The sequence below is a fragment of the Notechis scutatus genome, chromosome 1 (assembly GCF_049901735.1).
Source record: "Notechis scutatus isolate UNSWTSFEM ecotype Mainland chromosome 1, rNotScu1.2, whole genome shotgun sequence".
Lineage (NCBI taxonomy): Eukaryota > Metazoa > Chordata > Lepidosauria > Squamata > Elapidae > Notechis > Notechis scutatus.
The window spans coordinates 228,382,601-228,402,770 of NC_142009.1; the positions used below are offsets into that span (position 1 = coordinate 228,382,601).

The 20,170-nt window shown below is 39.2% G+C and overlaps 2 protein-coding genes and 1 long non-coding RNA gene across 3 annotated transcripts; all 3 read left to right on the plus strand.

Annotated features, from left to right (window-relative positions):
• Nucleotides 1-237: 237 nt before the first annotated feature.
• LOC148133223 (uncharacterized) lies at nucleotides 238-497 on the plus strand. The gene is made up of 2 exons (XR_015747214.1): nucleotides 238-363; nucleotides 412-497. It is a non-coding gene; the product is annotated as an uncharacterized LOC148133223 (long non-coding RNA).
• Nucleotides 498-4,002: 3,505 nt separating this feature from the next.
• Nucleotides 4,003-4,938, plus strand: LOC113424781 (olfactory receptor 9G19-like). The gene is given in 1 exon segment (XM_026686634.2): nucleotides 4,003-4,938. A coding segment is annotated over 1 exon segment (936 nt).
• Nucleotides 4,939-15,810: 10,872 nt separating this feature from the next.
• On the plus strand, nucleotides 15,811-16,758 carry LOC148133224 (olfactory receptor 5J3-like). Its single transcript, XM_087953912.1, has one exon. The coding sequence runs from the start codon at nucleotides 15,820-15,822 to the stop codon at nucleotides 16,756-16,758; it is 939 nt and encodes a 312-aa protein (XP_087810038.1). The 5' UTR covers nucleotides 15,811-15,819.
• The last annotated feature ends 3,412 nt before the right edge of the window (nucleotides 16,759-20,170 follow it).

A 20,170-nucleotide genomic window follows, 5' to 3' on the forward strand; every position in this document is an offset into this window, starting at 1 on the left:
ATAATTTTTTAAAAATGATTCTGCAAAAGTACATAAGAATGCATTGTAGATATTAGTATTTGAAGCTGAGTTAGAAAATTAGAATATTATATGATTTAAAAATGTATTAAAGGGAAGCCATGATTTAATTATAGAGTTTAATTTCTTATGAAATATTATCTTTATTGTTTAAGAATTAATAATAGAATTTAAAACATTGTTTTTATTGTATTATAAATTTAATATTTCTTTTTTTTACTTGTTTTTAGTTTTATTATTATTTATCAAACTCAATATTATTTGTTTGTTTTATTATTTTGAAATGTAATACTTTGAATGTACGGAGCAGAATCAGCACGGAAAATATGTTTTATTTTAAGTGTTGTTTAGGGGGAAGATAAAAAGTTGTCATACTTCAATTTGGGTTTACAGGAGAAATATTGTATTAGATAGAAAGGATAAGTAGGTGATTGAAAGAAAACGGACCAAAGATGCAAATATAATTATTTAATTGAGAGGGAATAAATAAAACAGAATTAAAAGAATGAGTAGGAGAGAGAAAATATATGGAAAATTAGAGAATGCTAAATAAGATGAGATAGTATATTAAGTGAGTATAAATTTTGATTGATGTCTGTATAAAAAGAGTTAACTCGGGGTAAGCCACCTTCCAAAAAGAAGTTTTATGTATTTATGTTTTGTGTAATGTTTGTTTAAGTCTGATAGGATGTGGAAGAATACTAATGAAAATATATTAAGGCAGAAGAAATATGATTAAATAGAAGGAAAGGGAGTAAAAGATAAGAAGTTGAGTAGACAAGATAAATATATATATAGAAGTGTGATAAATTTGGAATTATCTTCTTTTCAAATAAGATGGTTTATTTGTTTCTTCTAGAAAAGATATTTTATGTCACTACATCCTATGTTTTGTTTATATGTGTTAAAAATTTTAATAAAGTTTTTTTTTAAAAAAAAAAAAAAAGATGAGGCCAGCTGGGTGGTTTGTGGCCAGTCCCTTTCTCTCAGTCCTAGGACCAAGACACAGGCAAACTACTTCTGAAAATCCTGCCAAGAACTGCAGGAACTTGTTCAGGTAGTCATCAGAAGTCAAAACTGACTTGAAGATGTTCCCCCCACCATACATATCACATATACTCAAAGCCAAAAGTAAGACAAAGATTTTTTTATATCCATGGATTGATTAACTAATCAATTTACAGGTGTACAGGTACTGTTAGCGATGTTAATTGGGGATATGAATATATATTTAGTTGTCTATGCATGTTATTGCCTGAGGTCTCCCAATGATTTGCAGCAAATGTTATGTTCATATTTATGGTATGATATAACAAAGAGCATCAATATTTCTATCAAGTTTTCTAAATTAATTGATTCAAACTATGGAAATATCATAGCTACTAAGACTACAGTATAATTATATTGACTTCCATTTTGACATAAAGTTCCAGTCATATGGACAAGACAGACTTTTTGCCGCCCCTTGGAGACATAGAATCATAGAACTGGGAAGGACACTGGAAGTCTTCTAGTTCAATGCGTTGCCCCCACTGAGGTGTGAGTCTTTATACTATCCTAGAAAAATGGTTGTTCAATCTTTTCTTGAAAACCTCCAGCGATGGAGCATCCACAACTCCAGGAAGCAAGCTATTCCATTGATTAATCATTCTCAATGCCAGAAAATTCCTTGTTTCCAGGTTAGATCTCCCTCTGATGAGCTTCCCCGTTGCTTCTTGTCCTGTCTTCAAGTGCTATGGAGAGTAAATTTACACTCTATTCCATGTTAGCCCTTTCATGTATTGGAAGACTGCCGCCTCGTCACCCCTAGGCCTTATCTTCACTTAGCCATTCATCATATGATTTAGCTTCCAGGCCCCTTATATTTGTTGTTCTTTGCATACTTTCTAAGGCTTCAGTATCGTTTTTTTGTATCATGGTGGCCTGAACTGCTTGCAGTATTCCAAAGGCAACTTCACCAGTGTGGTGTAGAATAGTACTATCACTTCTCATGATCTTGATACTATTTCTCTGTTGTTGGAGGACTGCGTTGACTTCTTTGGAAGCTGCAGCACACTCCTGACTTAAGTCACCAGGACACCTAGACCCTTTCATAGGCACTACTGTTTAGCAAGGCACTGCCTGTTCTGTACCTGCGCAGCTGGTTTTTCCTAATTGCAGGACCTTACTTTTCTCACCACTGAATTGCATCTTGTTGAATAGGGCCCAATGCTCAAGTCAGTCAAGAGCCTTCTGCATCTTGAGACTATCTTCTGAAGTATTAGCAATTGCCCCCAGCTTTGTGTCATCCCCAAATGCGATGAACACCCCTTTAATCCTCTCATCTAAGTCATTTATGAAGATGGTGAAGAGCACTGGACCCAAGACAGAACCTTGAGGTACCCCATTGCATGCTTCCCTCCATGTATATGTAGTTCCATTGAGGACTACACACTGAGTGCAGTTGATCAGCCATCTGCAAATCCATTAGGTGGTTTACCTCACATTGTTCCATCATATCAAAAAGTAGAATGTGGTCTACTTTGACAAATGCTGTACTGAAGTCCAAGTAATAGTATATCCACAGCAATGGTGGGATTCAAATTTTTTTTACTACCGGTTCTGTGGGCATGGCTTGGTGGGTGTGGCAGGGGAAGGATACTGTAAAATCACCATTCCCTCCCCACTCCTGCGAGAAGGTTACTGCAAAATCCCATTCCCTCCCCACCCCACTAACCTGCTTTCCAGCTCCATTCTCCTGTGCAGGGCAACAAAAGAAGACCCAGCCAATCAGCTGGGACTTAGGAGGCAGAGAATATATGGGGGAAGGGCCAGTCAGAGGTGGGATTTCCCAGTTCTCTGAACTACTCAAAATTTCTGCTACCGGTTCTCCAGAACTGGTCAGAACCTGTTGAATACCCACCTCTGATCCACAGTATTTCTTTGGTCCATTCATTTACTCCCTTTATCAAAGAAGGCAATAAGGTTTGTCTGGCATGATCTGTTTTTAACAAACCCATGTGGCTTCTACTAATCACCTTATTTCTTGACAAATCTTATTTTTTCTCGGTTTTCCCAAGTAATGATGTTAACTTCTCTCTCTCTTTCCCTCCCCCCATCTCTCTCTCTGATGTATTGTTTTTGTTTGGGCCTTTATTAACAGATAATCAGAGTTGGAAGGGACCTTGTAGGTCATCTAGTCCAACCCCCCACCCAAGCGGGAGACCCTACACCATTTCTGACAAATGGCAGTCCAATCTCTTCTTGAAAGTCTCAAGTGATGGTGCTCCCACAACTTCCGAGGGCAAGCTGTTCCATTGGTTGATTGTTCTCACTGTCAGAAAGTTTCTCCTTATTTCCAGGTTAAATCTCTCCTTGTTCAGTTTCCATCCATTATTCCTTGTCTGGCCTACAGGCGCTTTAGAAAATAGCTTGACCCCTTCCTCTCTGTGACCCCCTCCTCTCTGTGGCAGCCCCTCAAATACTGGAAGACTGCTATCATTATCTCGTGTATCAGTTTCCCAGGCATCCTAAACAGTTTTTCCCTCTAGAATTTCCATCCAAGGAATCCTTTCTATTCTCTCTTAGTTTGTGGAAGTCACTTCTCTTCAAGTCTAAAGCACTAATCTAACTTTGTTCAGTTGCCTGTGCCTGCATTGTGGTGAATTCTAGTATGACTTGTTCACCCACCCACAAAGTTCTTACCACTGAAATGTCCAAACTCCAGGAATCCTGAAGAGAAAAAAATGTACTCGTTGTTGAGAAGAAAGTAAGTTTCACTAAGCAGAAACAGAAATGTTCAATTTTCCTTATTCAAATATTAATTGTATTCTTAGGATATAATCAAACATAGATGATCCCCCCCAACATTTTTGTGTGTGTTTTTAAGGAAAATGTGTAATCTTTGCAATTTGCATGTTAAAGTTTCTGTAGTATAGCACTTGGAGAATTTATGCTAACCTGATGAAATAACTGCAGCATATTTTTTTAACAGTTAAATATTTCATGGAGAAAGAAAATCACACTATGTTGATGAATTTTATCCTTTTGGGATTCACAGACAACCAAAACCTACAACTGATTCTATTTGTAACATTTCTATTAATATATATAGCCAGCCTCACAGGAAACATTACATTAATGGCACTTATCTATGGCAGCCCCAACCTCCATACGCCTATGTATTTTTTCATTGGAAACTTATCTTTCCTGGATCTCTGGTATTCCTCTGTTTATTCCCCAAAGATCCTGGTGAATAGCATCTCTGAAGACAAGAGCATTTCCTTTGGAGGTTGTGCTGCTCAGTTCTTCTTCTCTGCTGGTCTTGCCCTCAGTGAATGCTATCTTCTTGCAGCCATGGCCTATGACCGATACGTGGCCATTACAAACCCACTGCTGTATGCCACTTATATGTCCAGAAAGTTATGCACAGGACTGGTGACACTCTCATATCTCAGTGGTTTCATCAATGCTACAATAATGACTATCAAAACCTTCATGTTGAGCTTCTGTAATGGAAACATAATTGATGACTTCTTCTGTGACCTACCTCCATTAGTCAAACTTTCTTGTAATGTGCCTGAGAGCTACCAATCAGTGCTGTTCTTCATTCTTGTCTCTAATGTAATTATACCCCTGGCACTTATCCTTGCTTCATATGTCCTCATTCTGGCAGCCATCTTGAAGATACGTTCTACTGAAGGGAGACTGAAGGCCTTCTCAACTTGTGCCTCTCACTTAACTGCTGTCACTTTGTATTATGGCTCCATCCTCTTCACCTACTCACGCCCAAGTTCCAGCTATGCTTTGAAGAGAGACAAAGTTGTATCTGTCTTCTATACAGTTGTGATTCCTATGATAAATCCTCTCATCTATAGTCTCAGGAATGAGGAGGTAAAGAAAACTCTGAAAAAGAAAGCAATGAAATAGAAGATACCCTAAGAAAATATGAATGAAAACGAATTCTTACATTCGCATAAATTGTATATATTTGTAAATAATGCACAAAATAGTAGTATAAGATGAATGCCACAAACAGTTAATGTCAAGATATTTGCACTTTTTACCCTGAAAATATTAATATAGATTTATTCTCAGAAGTCCTTCTATATTAATTGCCTTTTCCTTTTTTCTGTTTTTCTTTTAATCCCCCCCAAATAAGCTGTTCTCACATAGAACATATTTCTTTTTTATCCTTTAGCTAGCCTGGATAATCTTAACATTCAGAGAGCTCTGTTATCTAAAGTCTTACTGCATGGTTCAAGTATGGCAAAATAATTGTTTCCATCATCTTCTCACTAAAACCCCAACTATTTTTCAGCACCAACGTTAACAAAATGGTACTTCAACAGTAGATTAAGAGGGCAGGAGCATATTGGATTTATATGTCTATGGAGATTCTCAGTCATCTGCTCATGGTTGTCCTAAAGGTGCTTTTTTTCTGGACGTCCAGAAAATCCAGTTGCCTCTTGAAAAAGCACTTTGGGACATTGGATTTATATCTTCTCCTGCACCAATTCACTTCCCCATTATTATTTTCTGAGAAGGGAATAAGCAGACTCAGAAGCACTTAGGAGAAAGTATCTAATTTCCTGTCCATCACTGTATTTTTAAATTCAGGACACAGACATACAAACACACACATACACACACACACACACACACTTTTATAAACCTTTTCTTTTCTGCAGTTGTATAGTTCACTGACCTTTTGGTTCATTTTTGGGGTCCAGAAAAAAACATGTTTACATGCTTGAAATTAAAAAGTTTGAAAATGAAAGTTACATTAAATTATTTTTGAAAAGATTTGGTTAAAAAGCAGGTGACTTGATGTCAGCTGTGTGAAAAGCAGCCGTTCTTGGACCGCCCCGTCTTCCCACCAACTGGAAAAGGAGTCAGGTCAGGGCTTCCCCGCAGCGGGATGACTTCCAGGGTCATGCAGAGGACTCCGCCATCCCATGGGGGTTCCTGATCCTCAGGTTTCATGTCCTCTCTAGACAAAGAGAGGACATGAAATTGCCCAAGCTGTTCTCCTAACAGTTATTCCTCAGGATGGAATAAGAATTGGAAGACAAGAGAATTCATCATAACATCTCCAGTTCACATTTCCTCTGCTACTACTTTCCATGATTTCCTATTAACTGCTTCAAAGAAGTTAGATACTTTCTAAGAAACAAAATCACAAACACTGGGTGAGTGCCTTTAATCCTTAATATAAGAAAATGAATATCTATCTTTATAATCTTTAAATAATTAAAATAAACAGCAAAAATAAGACAAGGCTTTGGCTACAGAAAGTTTTAAATGGACTAATGACTCAGAAAACATTGGAATATTGGATTTGGAATATTAAGACTTTGAAATTAATCTTAAAGAATAAATTTGTTTGTGGGAAAAACTCTCTTTTATATCATAAACATAACAAGAAAAAATGAATATGGTTAGCAATATGGTTAATGGCCTATGGCCAAGGTCATGGGCCAATCACAAATTATTTCAAATTACTTTTTATCCATTTCATATTTTTTTCTACTAATATTTATTAATATGCTGGATTGTTATATTCCTTTTGGTTACCAGAGCAGAATTTAATTATTCTTGCAGAATAATTATAGCTATCTTTTATTTCAGCTAATATATTTTTGCAACAGGATAGGAATATAAATTCAATGTCACCTATGTACTTGTAACCGCAATATCCAGTAAATATGAATCATTGTAGAGGCTAAAATGATAATAAAATGATAAAAACAAAAACAAAGGAGTTCTTATCTTCCTTGAACAAAACAATGTTTCTTAGCTTACTTTTCTTCTCTTTCCTCCCTCCCTCCTTCCTGCTTCCCCTTCTTACACCCCGCAGGATTCAGAACAAAATTCTGCCCAGGTTCTTGCCAGTGGGATTAATATTTATGAACCCACAATAAGACCATACATCACCATGGATGATTAGAGAAAAGGCAATGGGGATTGGCCTCTATTATCAAACTTAACTGGATAAAGTTAAGGTTCCTGTGTCAGAAATCTAATGGGCTGAGTTTTGGATTGTGGAATGCTTGGTGTGCTATCAGCTTGTTCTTGCTTGCAGCTGCTTCATTATGAGACCAGACAGTGTTCGAGTGCATTTTGGGTGCTGCAGAACCTGGGGCTCCATGACCAAGCAAATGAAGTCTACCGAGAAGATTTAAAAGACTTTTGAATTGGATTATACTACCAAAAATAGGTTGTGATTTTCATGGATCCTGCTCCAAAATGGAGATCATGGCAAGGAACATCTTTGCCTTGATTTGGCTGGTGCATCACATGCAATCATTCCAAGAGCAGGCTGTTCTGGCATCAGTTACTCAATTTCTTGGCAAGCCCAGAAGACTGCTAGTAAGGTGGGCAAACCAATCACAGCTCTGGCCACTGGAAATGCAGAAACATGGGCCTGTCAAGGCTGTTGGAAGCCCAGTAGATCACTATGACCAAGAAGCAGTAGACCAGTCCCTCCAAGCTGGGCATCAGAGGTCTGGTAGACTAGTCCTTGCTTAGGCTATCAGATGCCCCGTTGACTTGTCCTACCTGGCTGTCTAAAGCCCAGTAGAACATCTGGTCAGCATCTCTGTGAGCCTACTAGACCAAGCTCTATTTGGGGGGGTCAGGGATGCAGTGGACCGGACTAACCCTGGTTTTGGGGAGCCCAACAGACTGGCCCTTCTTGAGTCTCCCTGGATAACTGTACATCAAACAAGTTAAGTTCTTCATCCTGGTAGAAGGAACCTTTCCATCAACTGACATAGTGGTAGACCGCCCTCTCTTGACCTCCCATCCATACATGGGTACCCGCTCTGGGTCCAAGGTGCCCACAGTGGTTTGGGTTGGCTGCTGGAAACCTCCCCCAAAGGACGCTGATCTGCCCTTCTGGACCACACAAAAGGACTAAGTTCTTGAGGAACCTACCCAACCTCACCTCCCCGTCTGGGCCATCGCTGTGGACCATGGAGCTATTTCTGCCCGGTTCCGATAGAAAGCCGTTCTGGTGCCACCCGTTCTCCCCGCGAACACACCCGAGGAGGAGGACGGCCCTTTGCCGGAGTCCTACTTCGGGTACGTGCAGTCATCGAGGGATACCTGGCTTCGACGGACCTTCCGCAAGGACGGGGTTGAGAACCTCTCGAGAGCGCCGATAAGGCAACCGTGCTCCCGCATTTGGTATGACGCGCGGGGTCCCTGAGGCAGGCAAATGTCGACAGATGCGCCCTTTAGAGCAAGCGGTGAAAAGCCAAACGCCATTCCATTCTCACAAGGAATAGATGGGCAGGCGTTTGGTGGGGAGATCCAGCGAAGGGAGCTCCGCGGAGGCCGTTCTCGGACCGCCCCGTCTTCCCACCAGCTGCAGTGGCGCCCACGGGAAAGGAGTCAGGTCAGGGCTTCCCCGCAGAGGGATGACTTCCGGGTTTGTGCGGAGGACTCCACCTTCCCACAGGGGTTCCTGACCCTCGGATGGTAGGTGGAAAGGCTTTCCCCAACCCCGCCGTGAAGATAGGGTCATAGTTCAGAAGAATCTTGACAGACATGAGCATTGGGACCTATCCAGCAAGATGCAGTTCAGTGACAAGAGAAAAGCAAGGCATGTAGCAACTGTGAGAAGGATCTTGGTGTCCAAATGGACTATAACTTAAATATGAGCCAGAGTGTGATGCAATTGACAAAAAAGTCAATGCAGTTTTAGGCTGCATGAAAAGTGGAATAGTATCAATTTCATGAAAAGTGATAATATTGCTCTATCCTGCACTAGTGAGGCCATACTGAGTCAATACAAAAAGAATAATAGAAGCTCATGAAAGACAGATCCAACCTGGAACTAAGGAGAAATTCCTGACAGTAAGAACACTTAATCAATGGAAGCTTGCTTCCTGGAGTTGTGCTGCTCCATTGTTGAATTATTCAAGAAAAGTTTGTGTTGGAATACATGTTAGAATGTATTTTGTATTGCAACAATTAGAGAAGTATTCAGCCAGTAGATGGCTGAATTTGAGTTTGTAAGTTTATTATCTAAGTTTATTTCAATACTGTTCTATAATGAACAGTATAGCCTATGGTCCTTTAGTTTTTTGGGTTTTTTTGTAAATTTTATTTGAGTTTTCACAAAAAAATACAAATAAAACATCTTTTTTGAAAGTAGCATAATCCCGGGTTACATTTCTTTGTACAGACACAAATTCAATTTCATGCTCATTTTTATGTTCTATTCCATATCTTATTACTGTTTTACATTTTCTGCATAGCTTCTCCCCTCTTTTAATTTTCTCAATTTTATTTTAATTATCTCGTCTCAATTCAAATCATTATATTTATATTTTTTGTCTGTCCTGTTTCAATTATTTATTATCTTTTCTCATTAAACAAAGTTTCTCCTGTAGTTACTGATTGGAGTATGACGCCTTTATATCTTTTAAGTTTATCCATTTAACTCTTATTTAGGCTTCAATATATACCCTAAAGTTATAACATTCAATATAATACATAACTTCCATTTGGATTCTGCTTGGTACATTCTTAAAATACACACTATATTCTTAAAAAAAGAAAAAAATATCAATATATGTAATTAAAACAACACATTCCATTCCAATTCAATTCTATCATTAATGTTAATATTCATTAAAATCTTAACTTCTTTAACATTACTTTTCAATTAAATATCATACTTCTATGGGAACAATTATAAGCTTTCCATAATTAATTCCCCCCCCCTCTTCATTTATATTTTATAAAACATTAACTAATTAAAATGTTCCCATCCCTTCCAAATTCAATTTTCTCATTTATTTTATTTCACTTATTTTATTAACAAACATTTCACTAAATTACACTAACTATTTTATCCCTCATTTTAATCATACATTGTTTCCAATTTTCTAAAGTTATTTCTATTACTAATATAACAATACAATCTTATGTACCGTATTGCCGGCGTATAAGGCGACTGGGCGTATAAGGCGAGCCCCAACATTTCCACTCAAAATATAGTTTTTGTTATATACTACGCAGTATAAGGCGACCCCCCACTTGGAGGCATGCTTTTCAAGGCAAAAAGTCGTCTCATACGCCGGCAAATACGGTAAGTTGTAACACTTGGGGTATTCTGGATATAATTCTTGATTGACACCCCCAACCCCTTTCCCCCAAACTTACAAAGCCACCAAAATGCTTTAGAGAGGCAGCTTCGCCTTTCTCAGGCTGGCACTCAATTCCTCTCCCTTTCTTTGTGACAGCCCCGCGTGCGTGCCATCGGGACTCAAGGGTGGGGGATGGACAGCTGCCAACTCTCTCTCTCTGTGTGTGTGTGTGTGTGTGTGTGTGTGGTGTGGAGGGTAATTCCGGCTATCTCTGGCCTCCGCTCGGTTTTAAAGTCGCTTGGCCGGTTCCCAAGTTGCAGCGCGCTGCTGGGAGACGCGGCGCGGGTGGAAGCTCGGTGCAGGGGAGGCAGATCTTTCTCTCTTAAGCGGGGAGGAGGAGGGGACAAGAGGAGGGACGGGACGGGACAGGGGCGGGAGGAGGGCGCTCGCCTTCTTCCACCGCCACGGACCCTTTTCTTCCCAAGGGGACCCTGGAAAGCAGCTCGGGAGCCGGGTGGCCCTGCCCAGCGGGTCCCATCAGGAACTTCCTGAGGACACCCCCCCGCCCCAAGCACAGCCCTCCCGGTCTTTCAAAGAGGGAGGGAGAAGCGGGAGGAGCAAATTGCCGCCCCCGCCCGCTGCCCAGAAGGAGGGCGCCACAGTCCACCCCACCACCTTCTCCCCCACTCCCGGGCCATTACGCGGCTCGGGGCTGGCTGGCGGCGGCCCCCAGAGACCCTCCCGCTCCACCCCCACCCCACCTCCAGATTGGCCTCCGCAGCGCCCGAGCCGGGCGGAGGGTGGGTGGGTGGGTGGGAAGGAGGAGGAGGAAGAGAGACTTCGGCTGGGCTTGAAGGGGCTTCGCAAGTTGCGGAGCTCCGCCCCGTCGCTCTTGCACCGAGTGACAATGTATTTACCGGCGTATAAGACGACCCCCCACTTGAGGCATGTTTTTAGGGCAAAAAAGTCGTCTTATACGCCGGCAAATGGTACCTTTACAGAATCCCTTTTTCAGTTAAATTTTCACCCATTATCTCTAAATAGGTCCTGTTTCTCTATATCTTGTTCCGGTCCTTTGTAACTTCTTTTCCTTTCCTTCTTCCCTCTTCTTCTCTCTCCCCCTTTTACCCCCTTGTCTCTCTACCTCTATTTCTCTCTTCTGTATTCCCCTCTTCTGTTGCTTTCCAGTATTATACTTATTTTTTGAATCATTTTTCTTTTCTTTGGTTGTTTTTTAAGTCTTAAATTCTCCATTCTCTTTCCCCCCTTTCCTTTTTCTTCCCCACATAGAATTACTTGTTCATTAAAGATGGCTTCTTCTTTGTCCCAGTCTTCTTGTTTTGCAGACGTTTCTTGTTGTTTCTCATCGTTCCAAATCTCCATTTCTAAGAATTGAAAAACAAAGCCAAAAAAACATCTCCCTTCTTGTGCATCTTCTTTATACTTTTTAAGTTCCATTTTCAATTCATCCAGAAGTAGTGCCATTTTATAAATTTTTAAACAACCACCTGATTAATTTTAGTCATTCAAATGCAATAACCAAGAATCCAAAGATCACCAAGTAATCCAAATTCACACAAGCTGTTTCTTTTTGCTCTTTTTTTCACTTTCTCTTCCTGGGGTTCTACTGTTTAGTTACAAAGTTTCCGTTCAAATGTATCTTTTAGAAGTCTTGTTGAAGTTTTACTGTAGGTTCTTTTTAATTCCAGGCAGTCTCCTCCCTCTTTCCAGATCCTGCCCTTTTATTCTTTTTCTCTCCCTTCCTGCTTATGAAAAAAAATGTTAGTGTCCAAAAATCTTTATTATCCCTTTGACATTTTGTTTTATTTTCAGCTTAATTGCCTGTTGATGTCAAAGCGGATTTTTCCGATTTGTTATTTAAGTCTCATAGTTGTCAGTATAGGGAAAGGGAGAGAAGAAAAAAACCCCAAACCTTTCCCTTTTCACTTTCCTTCGCTGCTTCCGACTCTTCTTTGGGAGCGATGTTATTTTTCTGTAAATTTAAATTCCAGGGTACCTTAGTTGTTGCTTTTGCAATTTAACCCAGTCAGCCAAAACTTTCACTTCTTATCTTCCTCCTGCACATTCTTTTCCGGTCGAGTTCTTCTTTGAGGTGGCCATTTCTGACCACCGCTGCAACCGCCTTTGGGAAAGGGAGTAATGGCCAGCTGAGGAGGAGAGATGCGGCTCTCCTCAACCCTGCTGGAAGTCTCCCCCCTCTTCACCACCTCTATGGGGTGGCTTAGCCCCGAAATCAGCCGGCTCAGTGCGCTCCAGTGGCGAGACCAGACTGAAACCGCGCACGATCGCGGATTTCTATCTGTCGCCGAAGGAACTCAAACCGGAAGGCCTCGGTTCTTTAGTTCTGAGTAGAGTTTCCTTTTACAGTTAAAACAAGCAGCAGTGCCCATGGTGACTACATTTTATTTGATCTGTACGCAGGGGTGGGGTTCTACCAGTTCTATCCTGTTCTATAGAACACCTTGTTAACTTTCAAAGCAGTTCGGAGAACTGGTAGTTAGACGTAATCTCCTTTTGTTTTTTTCCACCCTTATTACAATATGCCTAGACTTCCTGTCTCTGGAGTTTCTGAGGCTTGACTTTTTTAAAGGAGAAGGGTTGTTTTAAGATTTTTACACTGCTGTTGGGAGGAAATACTTCCCTGGACAATCAGCACTTTGAAGAAATAATTGAATAACCAAAAAGGAGCTTTTAATGACAAGAAACCAAGATGAGTGACATTCAGCAAGGCTTGACTAGCTAGAAAGATTTACATTCAAGTGTGAGTTTACATACCCTTTCTGAGTTTTGGCCTAAAACTGGTTTTTGGTGAAGTTTAATCACCAAAAGTTTTAATGTGCTTGGTGATGTTTAATCCTGTGTTTACTGATGGGATAATTTTCCCTATTCAGCTTCAACAAGCAACAGCTACTGTTGTGATTTAATTATTTGTATTGTGTTTGAATTTTTTCCTGCCTCATGGTTTCTTTTTCTATCTGGGTCGGGGGTTTTCCTTCACTGCTTTATCGGGCACTGTCCTTTTAGGATATACTTCCAAGAGGCAGGATGCAAGCTTGGCACTGATTTTTTTTATTGTCTTTCTGGGGGGATGTGACCTTTCCTTAAATCTGGATGATTTCCTTAAGATATCTTGTGAGGTGAGTGAGACCAGCTGGTATCTTTAAGTGGATCTAAGGATTGCTTTTCCTGGGTGTACTTTTTCTGGAGAGCTTAGATGACCTCTCTGCTAAAAAGTTTCACTTTATGAGCAAGACTTGACTGCTTGATAATTATCACTGCATTTTAACTATTTTAATTCCTCAAGGTGCTCTGGCACCTTGCCTGATCTGTAATTCCAACTTGCAGTTAATTTTAGTCTAATGATTCGTATTTAGGGCAGCTTTTTGCAAGCAAAGAAGCTTTTTATATTTTTCTACAGGTAATCCTTGACTTACAAAAGTTCATTTAGTGACCATTCAAAGTTACAATGGCACTGAAAAAAATGACTTATGACCATTTTCACACTTATGACCATTGCAGCATCCCCACTGTCATGAGAGGCCGGGCAAGGAGAAGCGCCCCTTAACATGAGTGATGTTGAGTTGGCCATGCCCACCCAGTCACATGCCCACCAAGCCACACCCACCAACTAAGCCACACCCACAGAACCAGTTGTTTAAAAAATTGAATCCCAACCCTGTCTGTAGGGCTGTACAATCAACAGAATTTCTAACAGGCTGAACAGCCATTTGTCCGGAATGAAATAAGGTCTCTTGCCTTCGGCAGAGAGTTGCACTAGAAGACCTCTAATGTCCCTTCCAGCCCTATGATTCTATGATTCTAAAAGAAGTTCATATATGCAATCACTCATAAATAAAGGTAATCCTCACTTTACAACAATCCATTTAGTGACTGTTCAAAGTTACAATGGCACTGAAAAAATTGAATTATGACACTTGGCAACTAACTTATAGATGAAATATCTGTGTTATATTAGGGAAAGTATAGAATATACTAGACAACCTACAACCTGCTGGGTTCTCAATGACATTTGGTGGCAGTTCTTAAAAATGATCTCCTCTCCCCACCCCCTGCTGGCTTTCCACGAGGCAAAATTAGGTTGATCACATTTTTTATACCCCATTACCAGATGGGATATAATGGTCATCTAAAATGACTATGTATCATCAATAGAAAAATAACTGCAGTGGCAAATGAATTTCAATAATAAGTCTATATTTAATTTCCTAAGCAGATAAATAAAATGCATGTGTGTAGGCAAAAAGAAGAATTGATTTCCAACTGCTGAATTTCCCATTGACTCTGCTTGTGGGAAGCTGGAAGGGAACATGGAAAACATGTTTGCATGACCGCAAAGATGCTGCAGCAGCCACTATGAATAAAACTGAACATATTGATGTAGTAGGTTCCAGATATTTTATGCAATCCTTAAATTAATGGATTTACTATACCTTGTTTGTAAAATTGATCTTGGGCTAATTTGAGAGGACAAACAGATAAACACAATGAGAGCTTTAGTAATAGTAATAGTAGGTAATAGTAGTAGGGGGCGTGCATAAGCGCACCAACGTGCCTACCGTCCCTGTCCTATTGTTTCTCTTATTCTTTTATTTTTCTTATATGTACCCATTTCATGTATTCACAACTATGTATACGCTTATACTTATTATCTTGTAAACAATTGGCAAATCAAATAAATAAATAAATAAAATAAATATGTCCTCTTGCACACCCACCTGATCATATTAATTACTTCAACTGTATTTCAACTTCTAAAATTTGGAATAAAAGTTTCAAGAAAAATCTATTAATTCAACATCTACTCTTAGGAGCTTCCAGGTGAGGATATAAAAGTTACCATGCAGCTGCTGTTTCTAAAAAGCATTTATCTAAGAATAGAACTACCGAGGGAATACCAAGGTTTCCCAGTAGAAAATATTCCCTTGCAGAGACAGCCAAGAAAATGCTGCAGCCAAATTAATAAGAAGACCTAGAGACAGCTGGAGCTGAATATATCTGGATTTCTACCCACTCAGAAAGGATTTCCTAAAGAAGCAATCCACCCACAATTAGCAAAGAAGGAATGCTTTAACCAATGAAGATGTGGTTGAGATCAGAGTAATTGGGTAAGTTTAGGGTGTTTGGGGGCCTTTGGGTTTATCAGGATAATGTAAGAATCTCAAAATTGTTCTGTTTTAATGATGGAGTAGCTATTCTTTATAGATGTAACTCCAAATCTTCACTGTAAGGTCTTATTGTGGATCACAAATACTAGCTCCCTATTTTTATGGTTTTTGATTTGGTCATTCTTCAATAATAATCACAAAGAAACATTAATGTTATAATACGCTGTATCTCAGTGGTGGGATTCAAATTTCTTTGCTACCAGTTCTCTGTGGGTGGCTTGGTGGGCATGGCAGGGAAGGATACTGTAAAATCTTCAGTCAGAAGAAGACTGTGAACTACTCAAAATATCCTCTACCAGTTCTCCAGAACTGGTCAGAACCTGCTGAATACCACCTCTGCTGTATCTTCAGAATATTGACAATGCCATACCCAGTTTTATCTTTTTAGAACTTAATTTTTTATTCCATATTCCAAGATCCTATTTCAGATTATAGAAAATAGCTTCTTGTGTAGTTGAAATGTTAAGAGAACATGTAATATTAAGTGCTGCATTTCTTTTATTTTCACAGTGTTAATGGGAAATAGCACAAGGGTGACAGAATTCATACTCACTGGGTTGACAGAGGACCCACACTTGCAGCTGATCCTTTTTGTGATATTTTTGGCTGTTTATGCCATCACCTTGATGGGAAATGTGGGAATGATTGTCTTAATCAGAACCAGTCCTCAACTCCACACACCAATGTACCTTTTCCTTACTGGCTTATCTTTCCTGGATACCTGTTATTCAACAACAGTGACCCCAAAATTGTTATCCAATCTTTTAAATGAGAAGAAGTCCATTTCCTTTGCAAGTTGCTTTATACAACTTTACTTTTATGGTGCATTTGCCACCACTGAGTGCTACCTCCTAGCTGTGATGGCCTATGATCGCTATGTGGCAATCTGCAATCCACTACTCTACTTCATCACAATGTCCCAAAGAAAGTGTGTTCAGCTGATAGCAATTTCCTACCTTGCTGGGGTCATTAATGCTTCCATTCACACAATGGCTGCATCTAGACTGTCCTTCTGTGGCCCAAACATTGTTAAGAATTTTTATTGTGAGGGCCCTCCCCTTCTTGCTCTTTCTTGCTCAGATGTCAGTCTTAACGATCTACTGTTATTTGTATTTGTAGGGCTCAATATAACAGTAACAATCCTGACTGTTGTCACTTCCTACACTTATATTCTGGTCACCATTTTTAAGCTCCATTCTACTGCAACCCGTAGGAAAGCCTTCTCTACTTGTACATCTCACCTCGTGGTCATCACCATTTTCTATGGATGCAGTAGCTTTATGTATGCACGGCCAAGCTCTAGGCAGAGTTATCACCTAGACCAAATGGCCTCTGTGTTCTATGTAGTGGTGACCCCCATGCTCAACCCATTAATCTACAGCATGAGGAACCAGGAGGTAAGAGGTGCCTTCAGAAGTATCCTAGAAAGGAAATTTCATTTTCAACACCTTTAAGAGCCAATTGCTTTTTGCCAAAGTTTAGCTCTACATAAAAGCTGCTCTAGTAGTAAATTGTTAGCATTGTGTCTCCTTAAACAATAAATCACTTGGCTGCATTGTTTTCCTAGAGTTCTCGTATTCATTGTATATTTGCTTTTGAGTTCAAAATAATGTGATAAATACATTTAACATTTCTTTAAATATTATAAAATCATTGTGTCTTAAATGTTAAAACACAATGATTTTATAATATAGGAAAATCTAGTTCTCTTCCAAAGTTCTTTTATATGGTTAATTTTTCTTCTTCACTGTATATGAAATGATATTGTTGTCTTTTTCTGTAAAAATGTCTTGATCTCGCACATTCAAATCCATAGAAATTTCCAAGGCAGTTGATATTACATTTCACATAGCCTGACTGTGACAAATACTGTAGCTGTATAAATTGCTATTTAGACAGTTTTTTTTCATCCTTCGAAATTCTAAGTTTGATGATCCATTTTTATAACATGTTCCAGAAATTTAATTTGTACTGTATCAACTACTTTTCCTATAACTAATGGGGCCACAATGCCCAGATATATATTTTTCTGAATGTATTATTTAATCCTATCTAGCAGTGGTGGGATTCAAAAGTTTTTACTACCGGTTCTGTGGGGGTGACTTGGTGGGATTGGTATGGGAAGGATACTGTAAAATCTCCAGTCAGAGGTGGTTTTTGCCAGTTCTCCAAATTTCTCAAAATTCCCGCTCAAAATTTCTCCGGAACTGGTCAGAACCTGCTCAATACCACCTCTGCTATCTACCAGTTGTTTGGTATTATTAGAAGCTTCACAAAGCCAGCATTTAAAGGACAAATATTTACACCAATACTTTCAACAATATTTGTGTCACAGTTGCAATCAAAATTATTTCATCTATGATCCTGGGCAATCCATTTCTGTTTTTAGACTAGCTATAATACAAACCTTATAAAATAAATCATTCCCAATTAAAGAAAGCCATATATTCATTAATTACAAAAGTCACACATTTCAATTCAGATCCCAGTTCAGTGACTTGTAGACTAACTCTACATAATCGGTGAACTGTCCTTAAATATCACATTTCAATTCTTACTATGTTACAGAGCCCCTGATTATGACATTGAACATGTAAACAAGCTAAATTCACTACTAACATGGGCAACATCCTGCCCACATGTTTTTATCTTTCTTGGTGACTTCAATCTACCTCATATTAACTGGATGCAATACTGTAGACCATTACAACATATTTTTACTTGAAGTCAAAAGAGTCATCAAACTATATGTACCAATAATAACTCCCAAAACCAGAAAAAACAAATTACCCAAAACAATAAGGAAGCTTCAATCCAAAAAGAAATCACTTTGATGCAAAACCAAATCTGGTCACATTGCCAACTTCAAAAGCCGATACAAAAATTTATGCCACCAGATAAAGACTGAATGCACCAATTATCATATTAAACAAGAGGAAAATTTTCTATGCACCAATTCCACCTGCGCTTTCTACAATTTTGTAAACAACAAACTAAAAGACTCAAGGTCCATCCCACCCCTGAAAGGACCTAATGGTAAAGACTGCAACGACAACACCATTAAAGCCAACCTCTTTAACACATTCTTTGGCTCAGTATTTGTAAAAAATGGATCATGCCCAGTATTTCCTAGTTGAACCACAGACAACTACAAAGATCCAGTACACATCGATTTTACAGAAGACAATGTTGAAAAAGCACTACGCAATCTAAAACCATCTCTATCTATTGGACCAGACAGAATATGTGCCTACTTCTTAAAAAAGCTTTCCACTGGCATAGCCGAACCTCTAAGCATAATCTTTGAAAAATCTTTCAGGACCAGCTCCTTGCCAAAACTATGGTAACAAGCCACAGTCATCCCCATCTCCAAAAAGCGAGACCCCAGCCTAGTTGAAAATTACAGACCAATCTCTTTATGCTATGTCACCTGTAAAATCATGGAATCAATTATTAACCAATACATTTTCCTCCACTGAGAGACAAACAACCTACTCTCTAATAAACAATTTGGTTTCAAAAACTATCCTGTAATCTGCAACTTTTACACTCCAAAAACATATGGACTACACAACTTGATCAGAGCAAAGCAATAGACGCAATCTACATAGACTTCTGTAAAGCCTTTGATTCAGTGGTACAAGACAAACTACTACTAAAACTAAAATCTTATGGTATCTCTGGACACCTGCATAACTGGATAGAAGCATTCCTGTCAAACAGACAACAAATGGTCAAAATTGGGAGCGTCCTATCAAATTCTGTACCTGTCAACAGTGGTGTCCCCCAAGGCAGTGTTCTAGGACCAACTCTCTTCATACTCTACATAAATGACATCTGTGATCATATTAAGAGCAACTGCATTCTCTTCGCTGATGATGTAAAGCTATTTAACACCACAGACAATACTTCTACCCTTCAAACAGAACTATGTATCAGAATGGTCAAACAAATGGCAACTTCAAATCTCAACAAATAAATGCTCTGTCTTATATATTGGCAAAAAAAGTCATAAAATAAAATACAAGCTGAATAGTCAAAACCTTGTTGATGATCCAAACTCTGTCAAGGACCTTGGAGTACTCATCTCTTATGATCTAAGTGCTAGAGCCCACTGTAACTACATAGCCAAGAAGGCATTAAGAATTGTTAACCTAACCATACGTAGCTTTTTCTCTGGTAATATCACACTTCTAACTAGAGCATACAAAACATTTGCTAGACCAATACTCGGATACAGCTCATCAGTCTGGAACCCACATTATGTATCTGATATTAACACAGTTGAGAAAATCCAGAAATATTTCACAAAAAGAGTCCTCCACTCCTCTACTCATTGCAGAATACCATTTGCCACCAGACTTGAAATTCTAGACCTAGAAAATCTACGCCGCCTTAGGTCTGATCTAAGTATGGTATGTAAAATCATACATTGCAATGTCCTACCTGTCAATGAATACTTCAGCTTCAACCATACAAGAGCACACAATAGATACAAACTCAAGGTAAACTGCACCAAACTTGATTACAGGAAATACGACTTCAGCAACAGAGCGGTCGATGTCTGGAACACTCTGCCTGACTCTGTGGTTTCAGAGACCCACGCAGGTCCAATGTACATTTTTCAAGTTTGGCAAAAAGGTTGTCCCATAATTTTTACAATACATTTCTGGCATGGGTGATATGCAAGAAGCGATCTTTGAAGTAAACTAATCTGTCACCTAAGTTCACTACAACAAACTTGGCTAGAATTTTTGAAAATGTGTCATTCATGCACCTATAAAAACAAGCTCCAAGTCAAAAGGCATAAGTGTATATTCAAACCTGTATCTTGTATAGAAGGCTGTTTAATACTCATATCTTTCT